Source organism: Tribolium madens, unplaced genomic scaffold (assembly GCF_015345945.1).
Source record: "Tribolium madens isolate multiple individuals breed KSU strain unplaced genomic scaffold, Tmad_KSU_1.1 Scaffold_71;HRSCAF=194;Tcas5.2_LG6, whole genome shotgun sequence".
Taxonomy (NCBI): domain Eukaryota; kingdom Metazoa; phylum Arthropoda; class Insecta; order Coleoptera; family Tenebrionidae; genus Tribolium; species Tribolium madens.
Genome location: NW_025401041.1, coordinates 4,094,846 through 4,112,747, shown reverse-complemented (window position 1 = coordinate 4,112,747; position 17,902 = coordinate 4,094,846). Strand labels below are relative to the sequence as shown.

The 17,902-nt window shown below is 33.5% G+C and overlaps 3 protein-coding genes across 3 annotated transcripts in view; 1 reads left to right on the top strand and 2 right to left on the bottom strand.

Annotated features, from left to right (window-relative positions):
• Positions 1-8: 8 nt before the first annotated feature.
• LOC123009074 (polyamine-transporting ATPase 13A3-like) lies at positions 9-5,487 on the top strand. The gene is made up of 11 exons (XM_044405194.1): positions 9-147; positions 1,465-1,565; positions 1,615-1,782; positions 1,833-2,007; positions 2,061-2,422; positions 2,473-2,671; positions 2,723-3,024; positions 3,064-3,264; positions 3,309-3,497; positions 3,543-4,392; positions 4,443-5,487. Exons 1-11 carry the CDS (start codon positions 123-125, stop codon positions 5,444-5,446), a joined length of 3,576 nt encoding a protein of 1,191 aa, XP_044261129.1. The 5' UTR covers positions 9-122; the 3' UTR covers positions 5,447-5,487.
• LOC123009082 (facilitated trehalose transporter Tret1-2 homolog) lies at positions 5,434-8,550 on the bottom strand. The gene is made up of 4 exons (XM_044405205.1): positions 8,207-8,550; positions 6,968-7,082; positions 6,574-6,911; positions 5,434-6,522 (listed from the first exon to the last, which is right to left on the bottom strand). The coding sequence occupies exons 1-4, from the start codon at positions 8,276-8,278 to the stop codon at positions 5,566-5,568; spliced, it is 1,482 nt and encodes a 493-aa protein (XP_044261140.1). The 5' UTR covers positions 8,279-8,550; the 3' UTR covers positions 5,434-5,565.
• A 322-nt stretch (positions 8,551-8,872) lies between these two features.
• Positions 8,873-17,902, bottom strand: part of LOC123009073 (transcription-associated protein 1) — a 28,422-nt gene continuing 19,392 nt past the window's right edge. The window contains exons 16-17 of the mRNA XM_044405193.1: positions 16,044-17,163; positions 8,873-9,004 (exon numbers count right to left, since the gene is read on the bottom strand). Of these exons, the coding sequence (XP_044261128.1) occupies positions 8,927-9,004; positions 16,044-17,163 (1,198 nt within the window). The 3' untranslated portion in view covers positions 8,873-8,926. The remainder of the gene's footprint in view (positions 9,005-16,043; positions 17,164-17,902) is intronic.

The following is a 17,902-nucleotide window of genomic DNA, read 5'->3' as shown; positions in this document are numbered from 1 at the left end:
GTCAAATGTGTGCAAACCATGCCAGTACGGTTTTTCACAAGACCGACTCCACTCATGTTCTAAAGTGAAAGTGTTTCGTTAATAATTTCATACAATACAAATCGTGTTGCCGTTATTGCGGTATGGTGAAGGAATTTGGTGGGAAAAGTAAGTACAATTTTCAAAAAAAAAACAAAACTGGACTCCAAACAAAAAAAAATCGCAAAAATCCATCCCTCATTCAGAAAACCACAAATTTTTTTCATTAAAAAAATCCGAAATGCGGAAGAGAGTTATGATATAATCGCTCATATTATTGAATCTAGCGACCTATGATATCCAAGGTCACCTAATTATGATAAATTGCCAGCTTGTTTTAGTCCAGGGTGTCATTTATGGGTCACTAAATTTTTTCAAATGATTCACTTTCACGAGATTTGTGATCGATCAGAGATTAAAAATTTAGGTTGAATTATGAAACTGTTGCGCATTTAGAAACACGCGCCGAAGACATGCAAGAATTCAAGAAAGTTGGTAGAAGCCACCGGAAGGTGCAGACTTATACCACATTGATTTTATCTGGAGTTCTGAAATCTGGAAATTTAAAATAAATCTCTTCACCTTCTAAATTTTCGTAGAAAAATTAGGCCACCAGGAAATACCGATTTAAATCCTCTTTATTTTCTTTGGTGACACATATTAAACTAAATTTCCTTGTAATGTAACAAAGAAAGCAAAAATTTGAAAACTGATAAAGTTAAAGATAAAAAGTGTGTATTTTAAATACATAATCGATAAATAAACAAACAAAACGTGCATTATTTGGTAATTTACTGATAAAACTTACTCGGAACATTGCAACATATCCATTAATTGATTCTTAACAACTTTATGAATTTATATTCCTCGAGACAGAGATCAAAAATCAATATATAACTTTCTGAAATCAATTAATTTTAAAACCAAATTAAAAATTTTATTACTTGTTAATAAAATTTTCTGTTTGAAATTCTTTAAAATACTGTTTTAACCTCGTTTGGACCAGATTAAACTGCATTTGCAAATTTTTGTTTTTACCAAAAATATAACCTGATTAAAGGATTTTTTAATCTTAAGACCATTAAGAATGATAAAAAACAATACGCGACACGTGACATAATATTTAGAAACTATTTGAGAAATTATAATAATATAATAATATAATTATAATTAATAAGAAAGTCAAAGTTTATTAATAACTTGTGACGTTAGATAATTAAAATAACCGGAAATTGTAATAGTTGTTAAAAAAAGAGGAACAGATTCCAAAAGTTCAGCACCTTGAACTGCAAGAAATTACCTTCGCGCCTATTAACATGGTGGTAGAAAAAATCAAACACACAACTCGGGAGTGTCAAATCATTTTTTACGCCAAAAATTATAAAACGTAATAGCATTCTGAAAAGTTTATTTTGTGGTTAGCTTAATTAACGTGTAATTTTATAGGTACGACAACACGAAATGGAATAACTTCAAAACACAATGGCACCGTATCAAACAATAAAACTAAAACACACTACCTCAATTTCGGGGAAGAAGACCAAATGGTATAAATAATAATCGGTACTTCCCCTCGAAAGTCATTGTATTTTTTAGGAAATTTCTGGTTACACGTCCAACAACTTGAAGAAATGTATCACGTGGACGTTCTATGTCCTCACTTTTGGAATATTGAGACTTATTTTTCATTGGTACCCGCAATGGCAGTTGTACGCGAGCCATTCTAAATGTCCTTTAGGCCGAGCAGAGAAAGTACTAATCACTGTGAGTACCCTTAAGCTACACTTATCAATTATAAAAACTGTTGTTTCAAGGATAAATACAAGAACAAATTCAAGACGTATTTTGTGAAAGATGTTGAAATTTTGACTAGTACCGGAAATGAATTGAGGAAAACCGATAGTATTATTAGCATAAATGGCCTTATTTTTAAAAATGAAACAGAAAGAAACCTTCTTGATGTCTATCTACATGACGGTAGTCGAAAACGTACATAATTTAGCTTCAAGTAGCAAAAAAAAAAACACTTTTTACTTTTTTAGGACTCCCAAAAGTACGAATTGTACGGTGCAAAAAACTGACCTATGTCTGGGATGACGAAAAGTACAAATTTATCAAATTGTCAGGTTTAGACAAAGGCATAGCATGTCGAGAGTTTCATGACCAGAAAGGTTACAAAAAAGACGAACAAAATTTAAAACGAATCACTTATGGTACCAATGAAATCAACGTACCTGTGCAAAGCATCCTCACCCTTTTAGTCCTTGAAGCTTTGACTCCCTTTTACATCTTCCAACTTTTCAGTCTTGTAGTATGGTTTGCCGAAGCCTACTATTACTACACCATAGCAATAGTAATAATGTCCGTTTTTGGCATTTCGACTTCTATCATACAAACCAGAAAGGTACTACTACCACTGTAGTGGTAGTAAAATAATAAATTGTTTTTTTCTAGAGCCAAGAAAACCTCAAAGGTACCGTAAACACCGCTGACAAAATCATGGTAAGTCGGAGCGATGGTACTTTTGACGAAATACCAACAACCGAATTGGTACCGGGTGACGTAATTGTGATACCATCGCATGGTTGTGACATGCAATGCGATGCTGTTTTACTCAATGGTAACTGTATAGTGAACGAAAGTATGCTCACGGGTACTAAATTTCATCAAAAAGTTGTATTGAAGTAATGTGGTACCGTTTTAGGAGAGTCGGTACCTGTCACCAAAACAGCACTTCCAAACAACGATAAATTATACCATGTTAAGGAACACGGGAACCATACGTTATTTTGTGGTACCAAAATAATACAGACTCGGTATTATGGCACCGAACCGGTACTTGCTGTGGTTATTAGAACCGGGTACTTGACCACTAAGGGTCAATTAGTGAGGAGTATAATATACCCACCACCGGCTGATTTCAAATTTGATCAAGACAGCTATAAATTTATCATGATCTTATCAGTTATAGCCTTGTTGGGGTTCTTTTACACAATTTTTTCCAAGGTACCACTCCATTTCAAGTTCAACATTTATTTTTTGTAGTATTCTAGAGACATTGCACCTCTGGATATCCTCATCAAGGCCCTCGATTTGGTCACAATAGCCATTCCTCCTGCCCTCCCAGCTGCCATGACCGTTGGCAAACTCTACGCTTTAAATCGGTTAAAAAAGAAACACATTTATTGTATAAATTCGAGAGTAATTAACGTTTCCGGTTCCGTTGATTGTGTTTGTTTTGATAAGGTTGGTAATGATTTGTGCTTGACTTTTTTGATTGTGTTGTTTAGACAGGAACTTTGACCGAAGATGGATTAGATATGTGGGGGGTGGTACCGGTTGAAGACAGCAGGATTGAAAAACCAGTCAAGGAAATAAAAGCAATGTCGAAAAATTCCCTACTTTTCAGGGGAATGTTGACATGTCATTCGTTGACGTTGATCGACGGGGAACTGTGTGGGGATCCCCTGGATATCAAGGTAAAAATTTCCTTGTGTAAAATTCAAATCAGGACTTGTTTCTAGATGTTTGAGTCAACTGGTTGGATTCTGGAGGAACCCACCATCTCGGACACCTCCAAATACGATCTTTTGGTACCCACAATCCTCAAAGAAAACTCCCCCGACACCCCCCACATCGAAATCGGCCTCATCCATCAGTACCAATTCTCCTCAACTCTGCAACGTATGAGTGTTATTTGCCGAACCCTGGGTTCCGACTACTTCGAATCCTTCACTAAAGGTTCCCCCGAAATGATCATCTCCCTTTCCAAACCAGAAACCGTCCCTGAGGGAATCTTCAACCGGCTCAAAACCTACACTGAGCAAGGGTACCGCGTCATCGGTATGGGTACCAAAAAACTAACCAACATCCCCTTCCACAAAATCCCTAAATTGCAACGGGAAGAAATCGAATGCGACCTTCAATTCGTCGGTTTGATAGTCCTCGAAAACCGGTTAAAACCCCAAACCGGGAGTGTCATCCAAAAGTTACGAAACGCCGGAATGAAGATTGTCATGGTGACGGGGGATAACATCCAGACGGCTGTGAGTGTGGCACGTGACTGTGGAATCATCCAATCGGGCTATAGCGTCATTGACGTCATCACAACCAAACCAACCAAAACAGACATGGCGACTGTGAAGTACCAAGAAACTGACGCCACGCCCACTGGTACCAAAATCGAAGATATTGAAAAAATAGCGGAGCGAAAGTATCATTTAGTCGTGACGGGGAACACATGGACTGACCTCAATCGGTACTTCCCCGAACATATACCCAAAATACTCACAAAAGGAGTTGTTTTTGCCCGAATGTCTGGTTTACAAAAACAACAATTAGTTGAAGAGTTACAAAATTTAGGCTACTATGTTGGTAAATGACAAACAACGAATTAGGGATTTTTATTATTTAAAGTGTTGCAGCCATGTGTGGTGATGGTGCCAACGATTGTGGCGCCCTCAAGGCGGCAAATGTCGGAATTTCGCTCTCAGAAGCCGAATCAAGTGTTGCTTCACCTTTTACTTCACAAGAACCTAACATTTCATGCACCACTGAAGTAATTAAAGAGGGCCGTGCCGCTCTGGTGACATCTTTCGGTGTTTTTAAACTCATGCTGTGTTACAGTCTTACCGAATTTGCCTCAGTTATTATTCTATACGCGATTGATACCAACCTAACGTCACTACAATTCTTATTCATTGACATTTGTCTCATTTTAAATTTTGCTTCATTCTTTGGTAAAACAAGAGCGTATGATGAGTTACACAACGGGCCCCCGATGACGTCACTCTTGAGTTTTGTTCCCTTAGCATCGATTATACTTTTCATGTTGGTGACAGTGGCCGTGCAAATTTTTGCCTACTATCACATACAAACATACGATTGGTTTGTTCCCTTCATTTTTGACCCTAAAGATAGCACTATGTATAGATGTTACGAAAATTATGCCGTTTATTGCGTGTCAATGTTTCAATACATCATAATGGCGGTGGTATTTTCCAAAGGCAAACCATACCGGAAACCCATCTATACCAACTTTATTTTCCTCTCTGCCATTATTTTAATGATTGGGGTTTGTTCTTACATCACTTTGGATCCTGTTCATTGGGTTATCGAAGCGTTAGAATTACAAATGCCGCCATTATATGATGGGAGAGTCGCCATTTTGGTTATGGCGTTTGTCAATTTTGTAATTTGTGTCATCATCGAAGACGTATTTGTTGATATTCTTTTATTTAAATTTGTGCGACCCAAATTCCGAATTTTGGAAAAGTCGAGACAAATTTATTTGAAAATTGAAAAGGAATTAAGGGAGGATCCAACATGGCCAAACACGAAATGTCAAAATGTTAACTATACGGAAATCAAGGAAGGCGGGTTTGTTAATAACGGGTTTTGTAATCACACAGAGACTACCAAATGTTGAGATTGTATTTTATCATTTTCCAATAAATATTTTACAATTGATCAATTTAACTTATTTTATAGGAAATATCACAGTTGGGAAACTTAAATCTAGGATATATCTACTGATATGAGTGGTGCTTAGACAGGTTCTTTAAGTAGCGAATTCGTCTTTGACGGTTTTTTACCAAAATACTCTTCAATTTCTTGCAAAGTTTTCCCTTTAGTCTCTGGCAGGAGTGCCACCACAAAAAAGGTACCAGCCAGACTCATTGAACCATAAAAAAAGAAAACTCCTTCTCGACCAATCCCCGAAATCATAGTGGGGTAAATTTTGACAGTTATAAAGTTGAAAAAGTACCCAATTCCTGACGCAAGTCCGGTGGCAGTACCACGAATTTTAGCCGGAAACAGCTCAGCCGCCATTGCAAAAGGCATTGGTAGAAAACCGACAGTACTTGTGAAGAAATATAACAAAAGAAGAGCAACCGGAAGAAAAACAAGTGACTGTTGTGTCGTTTCCGGTACTTTACCCTGAGTTTGGGCAAGAATGTACCCTGCAAGAGCCATCATACAAAATGTCATCCCCGAACCGGAAACTATCGATAATGGCCGCCGACCAAAAATTTTGCTTATATAACTAACCAAAATGGCGGAAAACAAGCGAACTGCACCAATCATGACAATTGTGACGTAAGGATCCATTTCAACCCCGGCCTCCTTGACGATATTTAGCGCATAGAAAACTATAACAAAAGTACCGGCAAATTGCTGGAAGAAGAAAAACCCAACAACGAGGCTTAAAGGCTTCAAACAATTGCTCCGTGTTAAATATTTAATTTTTTTGGCGACTTGTTGGAGTATCGTTTTCTGTTTACTAGTTTTGACCCCTCTGTTCCGGACCAAATTGTCAATTTCTTGTGCCACTTCCGGGATGTACTCTTTAGTACCGAAAATCTTGCACATGTTGTCTTTCGCTTCATCGAATCGTTCCTTCCGAATAAGCCAAGATGGCGATTCCGGCACCAAAAACGTCACAAAAGCCATGCCAACACATGGAAAAACAGCAGTTATCAAACTGATAAGACCCCAATTGTCCTGAAACAAGTACAAATTTCGATTTTTAGCCCAGTCACAAACCTTTATTACCTGTAGAACAAAACCCAAAAAGTAGACAATAAGGACCCCCAAAGAAAACGCTATACTATTCCACGTGCAAAACACTCCTCTTAGGTTAACACTTGCAATCTCCGCCATGTATATAGTCGCTGGGGCACTTGATAGCCCCGTCGATAGCCCAGTCAAAAGTCGTCCAAACAAAAGAATAACGTACTGGTGTTGTGGCCAGTAGTAAGCCCAGGCTATGAGCAACCAGCCGATAAAACAGAAAATGTTAACACAGTACATGGCCCGTCTTCGGCCGAATTTATCCGAAATTGGGCCGGAAAATAAACACCCAAAAGGTGTCGCTAATGATGCTATACTTGCTACAATTAAAAGAAAAATAAATGTTATGGTCAAAGGTATTGTGATGTAGTTGTACCAAACCATGATGCTTGGTCGCTGTCTAGAGTGAGAAACGGAAGAGCAACTGCTGAGAAGCCAAGACTCATGCTAGGTGCAATGCTTGAGAAATTGGTCAGAAGGCCGAGAAGGACCTGGAATAGGAATTTGCACGTTTGAGATTCGTGGATGATAAGAGGTGGTATTGTTTGTGTCCAGAATAAATCAGAGTTAAGTGCGTGATTATTGATAAACATCTTTGGAAAGTAATAATTTAACCGGATTTTTTATCACATAATCTGAGACACTTGACTGTAGAATCGATAAAAAAAATTAAAAAATAATAGTAATAAAAGCTTGAAAGGCTTTTTTAGTGGCCAACAACGTTACCATTTTTTATGTTAAATAGTGCAATAAATAGTGACGTTTATCAAAACTAACTATCAAAAATAACTATCCAAAATAAATAAATTATTCATAATCAAAAGTTCTTTAATATTTTATTCATTGTTTGCTATATTGTTTTTTTTAATAAAAGAATTAAAATCGCCAATATTGTAAAAAAATAGTACAATCTAAAGATGAGAGTTGAAATTAAAAAAAAATACAATTTATCAAAAAATGTAGATAGCAAGTGTTTCCAAAAAACAAAATAATACATTAAATGTAAAAATATAAAGTTATAGTGTGCTTTTTCTGTTATAAAAACAAAAAAATGATCAAATGCAAAGCATAAAAAATTTTGATCGAATCAAATATAGAAAGCTAAAGAATTAAAAGAAGTGCCACAATTTGCCATAAAAAATAAATTAATTCGGATTTTAATTAGAGTAAGTTTAGGTACAGAAAATTTTGACATTTAAAGTTTTTTCAGTTGATTTTTCATATTATTTGCGACATTTATAATAATCAAAATATTATTTACAAACTTAATTGTTAATTAACTATTTTATATATATTTTATATTTTTCGTAGCAGTTACCAAATTAAAGTTTGAACAAAAATATTTAACTTTAATCACCAAATTTATTTACTATGGTTATCACAGTATTTTTTATAATAAATTATTGTGTTAGTTGTCACATTGACAAAAAAATTTGTGTCACTGTTGGCCAAAAAAAATTGGCCCAAAAATTTAGACAAAATTGTACAATCGCAAAAAAAACTTAAACTGACACATGAGTCAAGGTAGCGATTAGATATTTTTGTTTTAATTTAAATTTGATTTTTGCAAAAATACGAAAATTTGTTACCCCAATTGGCTGGAAAAATTACCTACCTGTTTGGTAACCGATCTCTTGAACACCGTATTTTTCGCCATCACTTCACCTCTTGACCCACAATCAACCATTGTGCCACAATCCACTATTAACGTTAGCAACACCGAAAATGTGCAGCTTTTTTAAGAGATGTCGCTATATATAATATGTAGATTTGTAATCGTCACTTATCTCAGACGAAAATATCACCAATCGTGGACATTTCATAAAAAATCAAAACCCGTAAACATATTGTAACTACTACTGAAAACTTATTAGAATCGGCGAGATTACACTCAAAGGGGCAAAAACATTGTCATTTCTAATTGATTCGGAAAAAAATAACTCAAGTTTGATTTATGGAAGTTCACCACTAATTTATCGTTCATAAATAAGTGCGGTGTAATTAAATACTTGTCAGAGCATCCAGTGTTTGCACAACACTGCAAACAGGTAAACACAATAAAAGAAAAGCTTTCATAGAATTTACAAGTGGAGGTTTTTATATTTCAGTGTTCCCGCTTTAATGTAAAAATACCCCAATGACGCTTTATAATTAACTCTTACGTCATTTTCTCTCCATATGCAAAGACAGGAAACATTCTAAAGCAACAACAAATTGAGTAATAAGTGATTAAAATGTTGATAATTTTGTTGAAGGGGTCATTTGAATGAAACAGTTATTTTTAACATTTTATTTTTACCAAAAATATCACTTTAAAAGTAAATAATACTAAAGTTTACAGCCAGGGATGCCATGCTGGGTCCATCCGGCATAAGTTGTCGTGACTGATTGCTGCATTTACAAGAGTTGAAACCTGCAATAATAAACATAATGTAATCTAATCAAATGTATCCTAATCAGAACAAGTTAAAAGTTAATTAATGATAAAAATTTTACAAAAAAATGCTGATAAAACATTAGAAAAAGAAAAATTTTCCTACTGGAATCATGTTCATTTTTGTTATAAAAAATTCTAATAAGAGAAACTAGAACAATTTTCTTTACAAAGATGATTTTTGAGCTTTACGAGTATTTATTTACAATGATTGTATTTACCCTCATTTAGGTAAAAAATCTGATAATAAAAGATAAACAAATTGCATGTTTTACAACGAAAATATCTTTGATATATTAAAAAATTATAGCAGATAACAATAATGACAATACTGTAATTACAAAATAAGCAAAAATAGATTTAAAAATGGTAAAAAGTAAACTTTCCGCCTTCTTTGATATCTTTCTTTTATTTTCTTATCTTGATTGCTTTTGCATGTTTTGTGAAAAAATATAACACACATTGTTTCAAATCCTTCTGAGAAGTTTTTTTATGAAAAAAATTAATCGTTTAGATCTTAGAAAAATAGCTTTCAGTTGATTTAAAGAAAATGACACATTTATTTTTTCACATTTCTGGTTATTGTTTTTTTACTCATTTCTTATAAGCAAAATATAAAATACAGCAATGTTGATAAAAATTTCATCGTAATTAAGATCTTGTAAACTGTCCCAGTAAAAGCAACTGCTTATGTGACGCCACTGGAAAGTGTTGAAGTTCCCGCGTATGAAACAGCTTGCGAATCAACTGCGCATTCAAAATTCTCGCCAATTGTAACGAGTCACTGTACATACTTATAAAACAAAAGCCACACATTAGAAAAATACTGTAAATAATTGATGCTGAGATAAAAATTCATACAATTATTACGATAGAATCTGTCTGAAGGTTGATAGATGATAAAAAACCAAATATAATTAATTATTATAAATAAGATTTATTCGGTTATGATGGATAATATGACAAGTATTTTAACTTTTGTCATTATCAAGATACATCTTGATCATAATGAAAGAGACAAACTGTTATCACATTTCATCTGGCACCTAAACAACTTTAAACATTATACCAGGTGAATAAAAAGTATGGAACCAAACGTTTTTTCCTTAAACTATTTATTTTTTGAAAAAACTAGTTGATGAGTGCTAAAGTACTATAAAAATGTGATGATTTAACAAGAATAAAATTTTTCGAAATTTCCTTTTATTTTTGAGTTCTACAAAAAAATTATTTTTTTTAAATGGCAACCCACTATAAAATCATTTTTCTCATAAAAGCTATACTCTAAGGATTACAACTATCTGCTTTATTTTTAATTTTTTCACATAAATTGCAATTTTGACAAAAAAAATCGCATAACTCAAAAACAAAACAAAATTTCGTTCTGAAATTACGATCACATTGTTTATATTACTTTAATTTATATTAATTATTATTTTCCGGAGGCAAATGATTAAAAATAAAACCGCTTGGTTCCATACTTTATATTCACCCTGTAGTTTTTTTTTAATATTTTTCATTTATGATTTTCTTCTGATTTATTTTGGGCTTAAACTGTGAATTTACAAGTAAGTTTTTAATTCGAATTCTTCATTTTTGTTCATAGTTATGTACTTTATTGTAATTTCTTATATTTTAGCTTTTCAAATTTTATTATTCATACATAACATTGATATTTTTGTATTAAAATAACATGCTGATCCTGCTAAACCTTACGTTATGTTAATTCTGCCAATGATATTTATCTATAAAATCACAAACAGGGTGCTCCAGAACTCGCGCCCCAGAAAACAATTTCAAGTAAGATAGAAACATGGAAAAAATGTTTAAAAAATTCTGTCAATAAATTTTGACATTTATTTTTTGACATTCGACATTTTTTATGTCTATTTAATGATACTGATGATCTTGTATATGTTTCTTTTACAATTATTTAGTAAAGGTACCAAAATTTTGCCAATAAAGCGACAAATAACATTGAACAGAGTTACAATTTAGGATAGAGCTTCCTTGCTTCCTCTTATAATAGCCTGTAGCAAAAAAATTTGGAAAATTATTTTTCCAACAGAAATAAATAGTCAAAGTGCAAAGTTTAAACTCCCATAACTTTGAAATTTTTATAGATAACATTTTTTTAACATTTTTTTCATGTTCCTGGTATCTTACTTTATATGGCATTTTTCTCTGGGGCGTGAGTTCTGGCGCACCCTGTATAGCCATAAGGTCCTGCTCAATGAAAATATTTTCAAGATGGTGACACTTCTGGTTATATCAGAAGTAAGTACCAACTTTGTTATTTTAAATAGAAAGCTATGTTTTTATTGAGTTTGTAAATTACCCAAGTTACTCTATAAAAGTTTTTTAAAATTTTTGGATTTGAATCTTCCTCCTTCAAAAATCGGAACTTTGCCATTTTTAACCATTATGAAATCGTAGTTTTTTACACTTCTAGAGGTCATAAGAAACTCAAAAAAGTGCATATAATGTTAATGAGTTGAGTTTTAATAAATTCAGAATTTTTTAAGTTTTTGATGAGTTCACCGGTAAAATCGTGAGAATGATCGATCAAACTTTAAGTTGCAAAAACGCTTGAAATATGAGCGTCTAGGTGTAAAATCATGAAAACACTACACTCAACAGTTTTTAAGATATTGAATAATAAATATATGGTAAAAATCACGGGGGTTGACCGGTGCGTCATCTGACGTTTCTCCATCGTGTTGACAAAACGTCAATTTTTTTGACGTTAGGTTCAATATATACGAGTTAGAAGTTGTCAATTACTTTATTAAATAATAGGCTTTTTAAACAAACGGTCATATTTACCTCAAATATCTCAAATAATCACAACTTTATTTACAGAGTGTGGTTTGTGCCACACAATATGTAAAGTACTAAAACAGCATTTGAATGGTTTTTTATAAGTTTGGCCTCATTTTTTGTAGAATAAGTAAAGGATGATGGGGGGCTAATTTTTATCGGTGACCCCTCATTATTTCAACTTTTTACACTAACACAAGTGCATTTATGCCTGATTTCATGGAAGTTACTTAATCGTAAGGAATTATTAAAAAAACCAATGAGACGCAGAACAAAAGCAAGAAATCAACCAATAAACGAAAAATACTTGCAAAAGAACTTTCAACGACGACGATAATGTTACTGTCAATGTCAAATTGACAAATTCACTCGAATATGACATTTAAGTGGTGTAGTTGAAGTATGTACATTTGAAAAATAATACACGGGATTTTGACACATCCTCTCAAAATTTAAAAAATTGCATAATGTAATTTTTTCGTCGTGATTGTCAGTGTCACTGAAAACGTCACTTTTGACAAATCAGTGGTGGACGCCGTCAGGAAAATTTAAAAATGCCGCTATTGTCGAATGTACAAAAATCTATTATTATTACAAGATTAAGGATTAAGGGACAATGTCCCTATACGAGTCATCGCAGAAGAAATAAATGTGAACAAAATGACTGTCCTTAAAGCAAAGAAGAAGATTCTAGTGACATTTTAAACATGAGAGTGATTGTCAGTTTCAAGGGAAAGTTTACAACGCCAAAATTTTTTTATTTGTCAAGTGTATTACTTTTCAATGGCCGCGACTGTACATTTGCAAATGTACCTAACCTCAATTTTTATATTTTCGTTATATGAATCCCCCTTACGTACTTTTATCACTTTTATTACCGTTTTTTCGTCATTTGATTTTCCAAGAAAAACAATTTTAAAAATCTGGCAGTTACCACTTTTGGAAAATATGTGCATGCGCGTGAACGTTTATAAGTATTTTCTTCAAAACACCGGAAATAATTTTTTAGACCTCAAACAAAAGTTCACGATTCACTATCATCACCTACCTTTCTCAAATCAGAAAATGTGCATAAGAAATTCTTTCAAAAGGGATTTTATAGAGTCAATCGAATCGACGAGATTTCGGCTGCTCTGAGTCTGAGTTATTTGCACCAATCGTACTTTGATACAGAATCACTTTTCAGAAAAAAACAACACACAAACACTATTTACGTCACCTTTTTGGTTTTTTCAACTCACACGCGACGTTTACCATCGTTTTTGTTTGATTTTCTCCAGAGTATGAGCCACATTTACGCGAAATGTCAACAACTGTCAAAAATCCAAGGCACCCTATGTGATGTTTTTTGATGTTAATTTAGAGACTTTTAGGCCTTTTTGAGCTATAAAACTCACGCTTCCGATAGTTTTTTTTTATTAGATTTCCGTTTGCTAGCATTGCTCAATCTCCACGTTTTGGACGTTTTTCAATTTTAGGAAAAGTGTGTGTCCAGAATTTTCCAGAAAAAAACAAAAACTAGGGATGCGACCAAGAAATTGCGGGAAATTCAATTAGCAATAGAGAATCAAAGTTATTTAAATTTAGATTAAATAAATTATACAGGGTGATTCACATAACTTTACGACCCTGACGAAATTTAAATGCAACCAGTAATACGTTACTCAATCATAACTTGATTCAAAAAGACTAATAATTGTAAACTTTTTTGAGATTTGGGCATCCCTCATAAAAATCTAATAGCGCCAATCAATAAATAAATGACTACAATGGAGTAACAACACATTCTTATTTTAGTAAAGAAACAGTGAAATGTGTGAAATAGTAAAAAAAACAGTGAAATAACTCAAAAAAACTAAACAAAAACTAGAGAACTTAATGCAATAAATTTTCAAACTGATGTTCATTATTTTGTAAACATGCTTGAATGCGCGTCACAAAAGACTGTCGAACTCTCACTAAAATGTCTGGTGTAATTTTTTGGCATGCAGTACGAATTATATTTTTCAGAATTTTCATATCTGCAAACGGAGTTTTGTAAACTTTGTCTAAGCGACAACAATCGGTACTACGTAGTGACCAATTTGCCTCTGGCTGACATGTGGGTTATTGTCCACCGTTTTGATAACTCTTATTTCGTATCAGGATTCGTTGCAGTCCGTCGTCTATGGCGTTTGGTCTAAAAATCTTATCTGTCGGATAACGACGCCGCCGCCGTGCCGGGTATGTGTTGCATTTAAAGTTCGTCAGGGTCGGAAAGTTATGTGAATCACCCTGTATTGTGTTTGCGAAAAAAAAAACTAAAACTTGTAAAAAACTGAGAAATATTTCCATGACAAACTGTGCGAAAACAACTATAAATAGTAATAAATTTCTCGCATTGTAAAATAAAGTCAAGATAACTTGAAACCCATTAAACATAGGTATAGGGAATGTTGATACAATTCGAAACAGAATCAAATTCTCCTCCATTTCATAAAAAAAAAATAAGTTATGGGTATTTGATGTTGTAAATTTAAATTTTCGAGGTTTATTAATTATTTTTTCAATTATGAATACACCAAAAGAAAGATCGAACCCTTCTCTTTCATATCCCCAAATACGATTTGAAAATAATTAAAAATTGCAGAGTTATCAATTTTAGAATAAGAAGGTGCAAATCCATAAATTAAAAAAAAACTTCAAATATTTCAAAAACGGTTAAACTTAGATATAGAAATAGCCCAGTCAAATTAGACAAACAAAGTTGGAGTTTTTTTTAAATGCTTTCTTTACACTTGGGTAGGCATACAGGGCAATTCAGATAAGATAATGAGCCTGACGATCTGGCGATGCAACCCAAAAAACAAAGTTTGATGTAATTTTAATTAGGATTTGCATTTGCAATCCAAGTTATCTTATGTTACTCTGACAGTGCTTTAACAAGCAACTTGTAATTTATAAAAATATAATAAAAACATAATCAAAAATTTCTTTAGAGGTGTAAAGGGGCACTAAAATCAGATTTTTCGAAAATTAGTTTTTAAGGGAATGAAACGGTGTACACATTTAAAGGAATATATAAACATAAAATTTGGAAAATATGATCCTTAGAGGGTGTAGAAGTGCACTTTTCAAATTTTAACAAAATAAAGTAGGGTGTAAACGCTTAAAAACGAAATTAGAAACATGAAATTTGGAATTTTGAGAGTGCAGAAGTGTACTAAAACACTTTATGAAAATCAACATTTAACATTTATCCATAAACATAGCCCATGCGAAGAACGAGAATACTACAGCTGAATCCGACACAAAACATAGATAATTATCCAGCTTTACAAAATACCTAAGCCTATGGAATGGTTTTGTAAACGGACTTTTTCCCATTTGATATCAGAAATAATCGCGGACGAAGTCGCAGGCAAATGCTAGTTCAGCATATAAGAATGAACCCGAAGACCTGATAGACCCCCGTGTCACCCTCTAATAAACTGTTGGACCCAATACATTCAATTTACTGTAGGCTTTATTCAAATCATCGATATTAAATCATCTAGCTATTAATATTGTACAAGACAAGACTGAAATTCGGTATTCAATGTTTAAGTTGAAGACGAAGATGCAGCATATGAGGACGACTGGTAAATGAAGTGTTGCACTAATAAATTCAATTTACTGTTAATTTTTTCAAATCACAAGATTAATTCTGTTTTAAATGCGGATAAAACACATTTTCTTAAATGAAGTTTTTTGTCAGCTCTATAACTCGCTTACGGTTAGTCAATGCAAAAAAACATTTTTGTAGGAAATTTTGTAAGCTTCAATTTTAATAAAAAAGTAAAAACCGATAGGAGTGATAGTTTCCGAGATATAAGCAAAAAAAAAGACACCTTTAGCCCCCTCCCCTTCCGCGAGCTCGGTCACCACCCTCGGGGACTTTTGATATATGTCTACCCAAGTGTAAAGAATCCTAACTCTCTAGGATTTTTTTCCACCGATCGCCCTATTTTTGTCTAATTTGACTGGGCTAGAAATTTTGATTCTCTCAAAAACATAGTTTTGTATTTAAAATATCAAAGTTGATACTCACTTCTCGTATAAGCGAACTTGTTTTACTTTGTTGTAAATAACTCAAAAATGATTAGAAAAACTTGTTTGATTGTGGTTGTTGGTTATTAAACAATTACAAGTATTATAGGGAAAAAAAACCACCACGTACCTTACTATCCGCTCCATCGAAATGCGCCAAACTATTCAAACGACTCGAGATCGACGTCACCGCCTTATTCACCATATTAATAATCTGTTCACTATCGCTCAACTTCTCCGTATTATTCCCTATCACTTCTTCCGGCTTCTTCATCCTCGACAAAACCATTTCATCTCTCAAAATCGGTTTTAAAATCGCCATCACTTTAAAATTCGGATAAACAAAACATCTCGCTGTTGCAATCATCGATGCTGTCAACGGCCCACTAATCCCAATACTCGACAAATACTCAACAATATTCGGTGTTAATCGAAACGGCACCGATCTAGTCGCCCCAAACTCTCCAGTCCCATCATCCACATCAAATTTAAAATAGGCCACATTCATTAATCCCGAATCCTGATGTAAATACATCATATCGGGATTAAGTCTCGTCAAATGTAACACATGCTCAGCAAAACAAGCCAACGCCAATTGTAACGTAAACATTTTCCTAAATTGCCAATAATCAGTCGCTGATGGGAATGTTTGCACCGCCCATTGTTTCAATAACGTCCTTGGTACCATATTCGTTTGTACCCCTTTCAAAATATCCCTACTCAATTGATGACTCGCTTTTATACCCCTACTCTGCACCCCACCTAATCTCTCGTAGTAGTAATGAATGGGATCATCATGCTCAATACCCAACTTGGCACACCCCTTTTTGAAAATGTCCAATAGGGAGATGGAGGCGGGGTTATCCTCAACCAATCGAATTTGTTGGGATACAGCAACGACTCGTGGAACAGTAAAATGCAAAAATCTTCGTGCTGTCTCTTTCTGTTTACCGAGACAATGATTGAGCATGCGTAGAAGTTGCAAGACTCGTTCTTCACGACGAGCATCGACAAGACCCGAATCGTTGACCACTAAATAAGGGTAGATTTTACCGTTGTGGCCACGGATGTAGAGACGTCGAGCGGCAGCATTGTGTTTCTGGACTACATCGACACGAGGCATAAAACGAGTAATACGAACATAATAGTGATTGTGTTTGGGGAGGAGAAATTCGCCGGGGATTTCCACTTCAGCAGTCTTGAGAGTGAAGTTCGAGAGGAAACGACATTTCTCCTCGATTAGGAACGATCTGAAAAAAAAACTGAGTGTTAAAAAAGATTGTAAAATTTTTCAGGAGGTAATAGTATGGAGCAAAACAAACAAAAAAGTCTTAATAAACACAGATCCGCAAAATAACGGTTTTGAAACATTTACTTGCAGTTTGTTTAATCAGTTTCTAATATATCAAAATTATTTTTTTTTTAGGTTGTTAGTAGATGTCTTCGAAAGTACTTTTAGTCACAATTATACGCAAATTCTAAATTTTAAACCCTCACAATATAAGAGAAAAAAATAAAAAAATAAAGAAATATAAAGAGAAAACATGGCGTCAAAGTAAAATTAGGGAAGCAAAGTGTTAATCAATAAAAAATATAAATGTATTTGAATAATAAAATAAACAACATGAAATTAATGTTTAATAGTTTGATCTCGTGACCGCATGAAAACCAAGTGAACTTCCATTAATTTTGATTTACTACAAAAAAAATGGTACTTATGTATTCTAATTTAATAAAGATTAAAAAAATTGACAATGAGCCTCGAATTTTAAATTAAGTAAATAAAAATAAAAAAGTTAGCAGAATTATTTTAAGACTGCTGTTTTAAGATCTATAATTTGTGTTTTTTTAGCTTTGCAGAATTTTTCTAAATGTCATAGTTTATCTTAGGCTATATTCAACTTTCTATATTTTAAATTGAAACCCATGTAACTAAATTCTATGATCTCTTATTGATTTTTTTAAATTTTATAATTTTTTTGAACAATA

Bases quoted from the DNA above. Each gene is read 5' to 3' on its own strand.
- LOC123009074 (XM_044405194.1), top strand. From the start codon at position 123: ATGGTGAAGGAATTTGGTGGGAAAA. The intron at 1,783-1,832 runs GTGAGTACCCTT...TGTTGTTTCAAG, and splicing joins CAGAGAAAGTACTAATCACT to GATAAATACAAGAACAAATT. The intron at 2,423-2,472 runs GTACTACTACCA...GTTTTTTTCTAG, and splicing joins CTATCATACAAACCAGAAAG to AGCCAAGAAAACCTCAAAGG.
- LOC123009082 (XM_044405205.1), bottom strand. From the start codon at position 8,278: ATGGTTGATTGTGGGTCAAGAGGTGAAGTGATGGCGAAAAATACGGTG. The intron at 6,912-6,967 runs GTACAACTACAT...TTTTAATTGTAG, and splicing joins CGACCAAGCATCATGGTTTG to CAAGTATAGCATCATTAGCG. The intron at 6,523-6,573 runs GTAATAAAGGTT...TACTTGTTTCAG, and splicing joins TTTTGGGTTTTGTTCTACAG to GACAATTGGGGTCTTATCAG.